Raw genomic sequence first — 9,302 nt, forward strand, 5'->3', positions numbered from 1 at the left:
TTGGTAGTTTTTCGGGTAAATTTGTTGTTTTCATACAAATTAAATTTGAACATCTTATTAGAAAGCAAAAGGCAATGAAAAAAAAAAAAACGTTTCTCTTTCTTTTCCTTTGCAGATCTCATCTCTCTTGATTTATCATTTTAAGGTTACCAAATGTATAAAGTGTAAGAATATATGCCAAAAAGTTTGAACTATGACGGTTGGCATTTAAACACAATTAATGTAAACGACCCCACTAGACATGAATAGCTATGAACCTTATCTTCATCCATTTTCCTCCATCTCTTTCTCCGGAATAAGATGGACCAATCATTTCCGAAAGTCATGCACCCACTAGGTTTTGAAAGTTGATATGAAGCTATATAATTAATTTTTCATCCTTCACTGTTTATTATTTCTTTCCTTTCAACTGTTCTTTAATGTCATGGGCCCTCGTGGAGGCCGGAAGTATGGATGCTTTCTCTTTAAGCAAAGGTACGTACGTACTGGTCGTGCTCGTGGCCCCGTGGGTCCAAAAGAATAAGGGTGTCCTAGGCTAGGCTAGGCTAGGCTGACACTCGATTGTAACCTCAACGGGCCAATCCCATTTGAAACCCAAATATGAGAAATGATAAGAGTTTCAACTTCTTTACAATTTTTCTATAATCTTCGAATAAAATAATATTTTTTAAAATAATTATTTTAATTTTGATTTTGATTTGATTTGTTTGAATTTAAAAATAAAATAAAATACAATTTCATTAATAAGTTGTAAATAAAATATAAAAGGGTTGTCACTCTATCATTACTCCCCAAATATAAATGAAGTAGCCCTTTTGTGTGTGAAAACCTAATTAGTGCATAAAGCTGATAGATATTACTTTTTTATTTCTAGGCAAATAAAGTATTTTATAAATAAATTAAGCCATTACAGTAATATAAGATTTAGTGAGGTGGGAGTCTCTAATAGTTATCCTAAAACAAGTAAAAGTAGCACTAAAAATAAGAATAACAAAGATGGTTGTTTTGCCAAAAGATTGGCTCCAACCTATTCCCACATGGGGAAGCAACTTAAAAGTGGTTATAACATAGCCTGATAAACAGACTATAAGCCTACGACTAAAAGTTGCAGTTGAGAGGCATGCGCTGCATTTTGCTGATCTGGTCTGATTGTAGAAGACTATTATGATCACGTCATCTTGATCGCAAGTTAGGAAAAGTAAGAACATAGAAGAATAGCAACCCGAAGATGATCCGATACACTGGTGAAGGACCACCACCGACGGTGGTGGCGCGTGTGGGACATTTGCCACATTAAGGAACAAAGGAGCATGCAAATCTTAAAAGATTCGAAGTCACTGGCCTCAACAGTGCCGCTCGAGGTGGCAAGAAACTCCCATAGGTGCAGCAACGCTTGAGGCCCATGCGCACTGTAAAGAGGAAACGTAAAAAACCCTAGAATAGCAGCTGGACAAGCTAAGGGGGTGAAGACGAAGCTCTAGCTCCCCCCCCCCCCCCCCCAGGCCAGGGACGCTCTTATAGTTGGCGAGGGAGAACGAGAACAAGTAGAGAGAAATGGAGACAAGAGAGAACGAGATCCAAACGGAGACCTGTTCCGCTAGCTAATAGATGTTTCACTCAGTCACGACTAATTTTGGAGTACTACCTCATTTCTATAAAGAAACAGCTCTACGTACATTATATACCTATTTATTTTTATTTTCTCTCAAAAGATAAGTGATGTAGGGCTACTGAGTGGAAGAACTCTTCTACAAATTCTGATGATTAAATAAATGATCTACATATACAAGTACTCCAAATTTGGGTCTTAATATTTTTCTATTCATTTGCATAATGATATTAATACGTGACATATATGTTTTTCAAAATCTAATCAAGCAAATATTAAAACAGTACGTACAAAGCATTTCTCTATTAAAAAAGAAGCACACAGGCATGTATATATACGTGCATAATGACACTACTGCATCTTCGCCTGTTGGTTTTGAATACGAATCTTTTGTGGACTGTAAATGGCAATAGGGCTTCTTACAATGTGACGGGAGCTTTTCCAAACAAGTGAACCTGAAACCATTTGCCCACTCGACATTGGTTTTGCCTTCACGACAACCTTGAAGCTCCGAATCTGCAAGACGCGAGAGAAGGAGAGACTCTCGGGCTTGACTGTGATTTGAACTCCCTTGGGAGCTTTAATGGTGGCATTATAGATGGCCAGAGCAGGACCGACGTTGGTGACTCTTCTCCAGAAAACACCTGTCGTTTGTTGTTGGTTTTTTTTTAAGCTAAGCTGCATGGTGGGATAGTTGAGAGCATCATAGCCAATTCCAGGAAGCAGTTTGGGGCAGTTGACGGATTTTGAACCGGCTAGGGTTGCCACAGCGGATGCACTATACCCCTCGCGGCATAAGAATTGGATGTAAGTCAGTCCATCCATGTCATAAACTAAGCCGGGGCTCACAGCCCGAGTTGGGCTCACTTGGCCGGAACCAAAGGCAAATTCTGCTTCGTTGTTCACCCTACGGCTCATTGGTTTAGCTTGACAAGTGACAAAAGATTCCATGGAATTAGTGTCAACCCACGTGAAGGAGGTATTTAAGCGTTAAAGATAATTCTAGCTAGAAGGGATGGAGAAAAGCCAATCTTCCTATAGAAGTGGATTTTGAAGCACACAAAGATCGATAGCGCCCAGCTTGGAGTCATGTGCTTAAAGGTTAAAACCAAAAAAGGCAAACGGTACCTGTTGGAGTATAGCATCCAAGATTGAACAAATGGAACTCTCTTCTACTTTCATTTTAACACGTGCTGCTTTAGACTTCAATTCCATTTGTTCAATCTTGGATGCTATACTCCAACAGTATCCTCTTGTTACCTGTGGTCAAGATGGCAGATTTGATTGCAGCTGGAGTCCAATTTGGGTGGAATGACTTTACATAGGCAGCTACTCCGGCAGCGTGAGGACATGCCATGGAAGTTCCAGACATGATGGAAAATTCTGAAAATTGGGTGTCACCTTTCAACCCGGTGAGCGACTTCATCAGCGTGTAAGCTGCCAAGATGTCAACACCGGGTGCTGCAATATCTGGCTGTGAAGAAAACATGCCCACTTTTTTTTAAGTGCTGGCCGGTTTAATTTTACATGCATGTAACAGCCAAGTTGAAAGTAAAAGCGTTATAACTATTCTTGATGAAACAGTAAAATGTAGACCTTGAGGAGGCGTTGCGATCCCGGACATGGACCCCGAGATGAAAATGAAGCGACAAATGGAGCAGGCTCTTTTTTTCTTTCATGGGTCTTGTATATCACGGCTGATGGCGATCTGCATTGAACACAAAATAAGTCATTAATTTACTTCCTCTTATCCGTGAATATCATCACTGATTATCCATCTGGTGTTTTTCGTAAAACTCGTGAATGGCTGGTCGAACGGGCCTAAGACTTGGTCAGTGATATAGGAGATATATAATGCAGGCAAGGTTGGAGTGCAACGATACTCTTAATAATTCTTTTCCTCCAATTAATGTCGAATTTGCTATCAGCATAGTATATGTAGTAAAAACTTCTCTAAAATAGCCAAGGGGTTTTAAAATATCACCTCGTGGAATGTATGTAATCGTCGATGAATTCTCCTATGGTTCCATTTACCATGGTTGCCGGCGCCATGAAAATTTGGGCAGCATCAAGAAATCGATCAGCTTCAACTATAGTACCAACCCCACCAATTCCTCTGACAACAGAGTCGGTACCCCATGTTCCTAATTTGCAATAAACAAGCCTATTCTTTACTTTGATTGGGTCCAATGTGCCTTCAACACAGAACCTGTCACATTAATACGAGAAGGTTATATATTGTAATCATTATTTTTTGCGAGATTTTCCACTCACTGCTGCTCCATGAACCCAAAAACAAACGTACCTCGCGTCCTCCTTGCTTGCAGAGTCTCGGGCCGCATCGGCCCCACTAATAAGAGGGTATAATTCCTGCTTTGGATTGAATGTGCTCACGCCAAGCCCCTGCGTGAACATGCAAGTTTCGCATACCACTAATTAATTTATGTACCACGTACAAACTTAGCTATATATACCAGATCATGAAATCCTGTCTGTCTGATCTTACATATTTAAGAGCTTTTTATGTAATGAACAAATTCGAAACCACAATGCTTGCAAGTATAGATTTTAAAAGCATAGTCCACTGATTAAGTAGAGTTTTCAAATCATGATCGATCGTGGTCATTTGTGAACAGATATTATTACTAACAACGTCGTACATGATGAGTAATGTTGCCTTTTCAATACTTTTCGCAATACCCGTAATTAACATCATGTCATAAAGTAAAAGTCTTAATAGAACAGCGTTCATGCGAAAATCTGTAACTTACCAAGATGTTCTTTCCATTTCCCAAATGAACTTTGCTTCTAAACTCCCTATCAATGCCGCTAGCTGCCACGGTCAGAAGCCAAGGTGCATGATTCACAACACTACCGAGAATTCCTTCATTTCCAGCGGAGGCGACGGTGAGGATTCCCTTCTGCATGGCATGAAATGCACCGACTGATATAGAGTCAGACGTGTAATCTGGAGACCCTCCACCAATAGAGATCGAGATAACGTCCACGCCGTCGTGTATCGCAGCATCAAAAGCAGCAAGTATATCCATATCGGCGCAACCAGAGCTGACCCAACAGACCTTGTACATGGCCACCCTAGCCGAGGGAACTGCACCACGGGCGGTACCATTGGCAAGCCCAAAGAGGCTTGCATTTGTAACTAGGTTACCAGCCAATGTTGACGATGTGTGCGTTCCATGTCCTTCAACATCAACCGGAGACAAAATGTCGGCCGGATCAGGTTTGGCATCGGACTTGAAGTACCTGGCACCTATGATCTTGCTTCGAGTACCCAAAAGGGGTGACAAACAAGAGAGAACACATGAGGTTAGCCCATGCAACCGATCCTACGTTAAAAGAGATTTCAACGAATATTTTAGAAACATATAAATATGGCAAACAAAAAATGAAAATGCTGTTTTCCTTCCATTTTAAGAAACACAACTTTTACTTAACCATTGAATTCATTAACTTGGAAAGGAGTTAGTCATCATGAATCATGATAAATATTTATGAATCAAAAGAATATAGAATTTGCTATTATAATTATGAGTAATATTGGAGAAAGTAAAAAGATTGAACTTCTAGGTGCGTCACAATAGTACGGAGACGATTTTACTTGTTGCATCCTGAGAAGTTGGCAAATTGGCCACAAGTTCCTTTCCATTTTGCCGGTGGGGGACCAAACCCATCATCCTTGAAGCTTTCAGACTGTGGAGTAATCCCTAGCACATGAAATGGCATCACTTTACTTTTGTTACTGCAAATAACTCCACCAAAATATTTTAAAAAAGTAATATTATATACAATTATAAAATATGCAAGTGTCGTGCACTCGCTTTAAAAAAATAGAATTTATTATTAAAAAAAAATTATCTTTTTCCGTGTGAATCTTATATTTATTCATTTATTTTTAAAGTGATTACATGACAATTATGCATTCATGACTGTAAATAATATCATTTCTCAATTTAAAATTTAAAAAAGGAATGTCAACCTGTATCAAATAGACCCACAATTATATTACTCTCCCTTCTCAATTTTCTCCTTGCGGTTAGAGGTAACCCAATAAAGTCCCATGATTTTGTTGTATGTAGCTTGTGATACCGATTCGGGATCACCGATAACACCTCTTCCATTCCTATAATTCACAACAATATTAATTCATCAGTTAATTTTTTTTTTTACAAGTATTCAGTTAATTAATTAATATAAACCCATATATATGTTTGAGTGTAAATAAATAATAAAAACTCTATATGCATTCACTTTTATATATTCTTTTGCGCATTTCATTGATGCGATTAGTTGAGTATTAAAAAAAATTAATATAGCTAATTACATTAGTAGAATGCGTAGAGAATACGCAAAAGTGATTATATGTAATATTAATCAAATAAATAAAAGTGAGGAAAATTTCTTGAAGAGAAAAGTACTACTAGATTCACAAAAGAATTTTACATAAATTAATTTACAAATTAATATAGTTTCATATGATCGTCAAATCTACTTTACGAAAAAAATAATTTTACAATCTGATCATTATTATATCGAGTTACATCAATTATGAATTTATTTTTATAAAATCTCAATAAATGAAAGCAATTGATCTCTTAAAATGATCGAGCTTCACATACTCGACAACTTTTCAGCTTCATCTGCAGTTAGCTTTGCAGCAAATGCATTGAAGCTCTTTGTATAGCTGTAGACCAGCGACTCCTTCGCATCATCGTGGCTGATCCATACATATAAATTTCATGATCATCAGGGTCACAAAAACCTTATATTTTATGTTAATTTTATTGTCCTATAAGAAGGAAAATGTGTTTGTAGACTAGCTAGTTGGCTAGTCTACAAATACATAATTGTACGTCATTTATATGCATTTGCGTGTGAAAGATCAGATTAGAAGAGGAGACAAAAACCTACCATCCTTTCAAAGACGTGAGGAGATGAATGTGCATTTGATCTGCAGAGTTTGTATTCCCTGAAGGATGATCTCCCAAGTAAGCGATGTAAAATCTCTGTACGTGCAGATTCCGATGATCAGGATTATATATTGCATGAAAATAAATAAGAAAAACAATAATTACAGAACAATATAATTAAATTAGCAATTTTCCGATAAAAATACACACCTTTTCCTCATCTCCAATTGCTCCAACAAGACTTATCAAGACCAGGAGAAAGGGAAGAAAAAGCCAAAAGTAAGGAAGAGTATGGATAAGTCTCCTTCTCGACATCCTATTGAGTATAGACCCTGTTTCTACCTACAGCATTACACCCTATATATAGATCACATATTTTCCCAAGAAACTAGAAAAATGACAAGATCGAGCAGCTTAAGGATAAAGAGCAATCTTGAACTGAACTTCAGCTTATTCGGTGGCTCAGGGTACTTTTAGTTGGAAACCTTAAAAGGAAGTCAAACAGAAATTATGTTCCTCACATGATTTTGTCACTGTCTATATAGGCTTGCTTTCTTTGGAGAAACTTGGCTGAGCGTGCCATCTGTTTTTTTTCTATTTCCTAAATAGACAAAAAAAAAAAAAAATTATACAAAATAAATCTATAAACTATGTGGTTTCTTGAAATACATTAGATTTGTTTTGTAATAAAAATAACTTTACAATATGACGTATCATATCAAGACACATCAGTTTGTAGGTTTATTTTATATAATTATTTTGTGGTTAAAGTATTTTTCAAATAAAAAATAATAAACCCAAGGTAGGATTTAGTCTTCTAAATTCAATTGGTGGCCCATACATCGACTTCTCGCCTTGACATATTCTATTTCTTTAGGTACAGAAACCAACCCAAAAACAGAGCATCCGCTCCCAGAAATACACATCAATATAATTGCACCATCTTTCTCTGATCATAATGTCTTGCAAAGCTCTAAATTTGGAAATTTGGCTCATCACTTTCAACATACCAATTAGTGCACTAAAATATCTATGAGATGAGTGGCAATGGTATTATATATGGTGGTGCCGACAGGTAGAAGTAAATGAGAAACTTTAAATAAGCTCAGGTTTCTTCTGTTGTGGCTTAATATAATTAAAATTACAAAGTTTCCTAGATCTAAGCATTTTTTTACACCCATGAAAGATCAGTTTAAGCTTAATTTAAAGAAAGATTTGCTTGAGAACAAAGAAATAACCCCATAACATCGGGAACCTCATTTTTCTTGAATTGCAGTTCAAGCACATGGCAACATGCCATCCTATCCTTATATATCCTAGAGCAACAAAGATTAGTCTGGTGGAAATAACTTCGCTTATATATGGAGCCAATTCTTAGTCCAATTCTTATTATTCATGCACCAGATAAGGGGCGAGAACAAGTGTCTCTCATCTGAACCCAAGCTGAAACATTTTATTTTATTTTTTTATCAGGGCAAGTTTCAAAACAAATTTATCAGGGTAGTAAGTATGATCCAAAAATCGCAACCCCTTTTTTTCTTAGGATAAATCTACTATGCCACCCTATTGTTACGGCTCTAGTTGACTATTTGTCAATTTTTTTTTTTTTTTTTATTAATGATTGAGGAAGTGATTTTAAATATATTGGTATATATTTTTTATTTTTTTAAGATATTTAAATATATGAAAAGACATAAAAAAAAAAATTAAAAAATGTACTAACAATGGGCGGGAGAGTAACATCGCTTTTTTCTTATGAGGTAGGTTTTTATTTTGCTACTACCCTTTTTCGCCCTTGTAATCGAGACTAGAGTGAAATGGCCGAAAAGTGTAAACTAGGCAGGCCGGAGGCATAGAGACCAGAGTACGATGGCGGCCTCTCGTGCATTAGCTATAGCCCAAAAGCTCAATCACTAGAATTAATAGAAACCACTGGGTCCTCCAAGTCTAAGCCCTTTTAGATTGTCATGCAAGTAGGATTGGTAGTGTCAAGTGTTGTGTATTCTATACACCATACATATATATATATATATATATTATGGCAATGGCATTTTAGACAAATTCTAAAGCAATGTAGGGTACTTGGACTTTCCTTCCATTTACCCTGTAAGGCTAATGGGACAAACAAAAACATGTTTTCCCCCTCTCTTTCTCGCCTCTTCCCTGAACCTCCCATACGCTGCATTCTAGAAAATGGTGCTCTCACCCGAGAGCTCAATCTATATGTTTTAGAGTATTTCTACAGTAATCGCTCCTTCCTCCTGCTTGGCGTGGCATTTCACGTGTTATTATATAATTTTTTTAAAAAAAAAATAAGTAAGAGAAAGGAACAAAAACGTAAATGGGACTTCTCATTTCTCTGGGTGAGCTCCAACGATCGGCCTCAATGATACTTTTCATTACATTTTTTTCATTTCTGTGTGAGTTTCCCAGCGACATGGGCCTTCAAGTATTTCCATTAACATTCCATCATTTTCTAAACCATTAATCGCGATGAATAAATTAATAAACACCTTCAAAGAATCAGTCCGGTTGACTGGTATTCTTGAATGAAAATGTCAAACCCTCTCAAACACGAATTGGCACAAACCCTCTGAAAGCTAGCCCAAAGTTAGGAAATCACAACCCAGCAGAAAGACGCCATCACCAATTATTATGTGGTTTGGGTAAAATTCCCTTGACCGTGGTGCTTCGTAATACGTTACCACCAACCACTTTTTTCTTCGGCGGGGGCCAGAAAGAGTACCAATAAATTGGATTTTGCT

The 9,302-nt window shown here is 37.1% G+C and overlaps 1 protein-coding gene across 1 annotated transcript; it reads right to left on the reverse strand.

The window, feature by feature from the left end:
• Positions 1–1,799: 1,799 nt before the first annotated feature.
• LOC122303523 (subtilisin-like protease SBT4.14) lies at positions 1,800–6,926 on the reverse strand. Its single transcript, XM_043115342.1, has 11 exons — positions 6,748–6,926; positions 6,539–6,633; positions 6,247–6,344; positions 5,607–5,750; positions 5,229–5,334; positions 4,381–4,891; positions 3,915–4,012; positions 3,594–3,818; positions 3,206–3,317; positions 2,870–3,083; positions 1,800–2,535 (listed from the first exon to the last, which is right to left on the reverse strand). The coding sequence occupies exons 1-11, from the start codon at positions 6,850–6,852 to the stop codon at positions 1,961–1,963; spliced, it is 2,283 nt and encodes a 760-aa protein (XP_042971276.1). The 5' UTR covers positions 6,853–6,926; the 3' UTR covers positions 1,800–1,960.
• Positions 6,927–9,302: the final 2,376 nt, after the last annotated feature.

This window comes from Carya illinoinensis, chromosome 1 (genome assembly GCF_018687715.1).
Source record: "Carya illinoinensis cultivar Pawnee chromosome 1, C.illinoinensisPawnee_v1, whole genome shotgun sequence".
Classification (NCBI taxonomy): domain Eukaryota; kingdom Viridiplantae; phylum Streptophyta; class Magnoliopsida; order Fagales; family Juglandaceae; genus Carya; species Carya illinoinensis.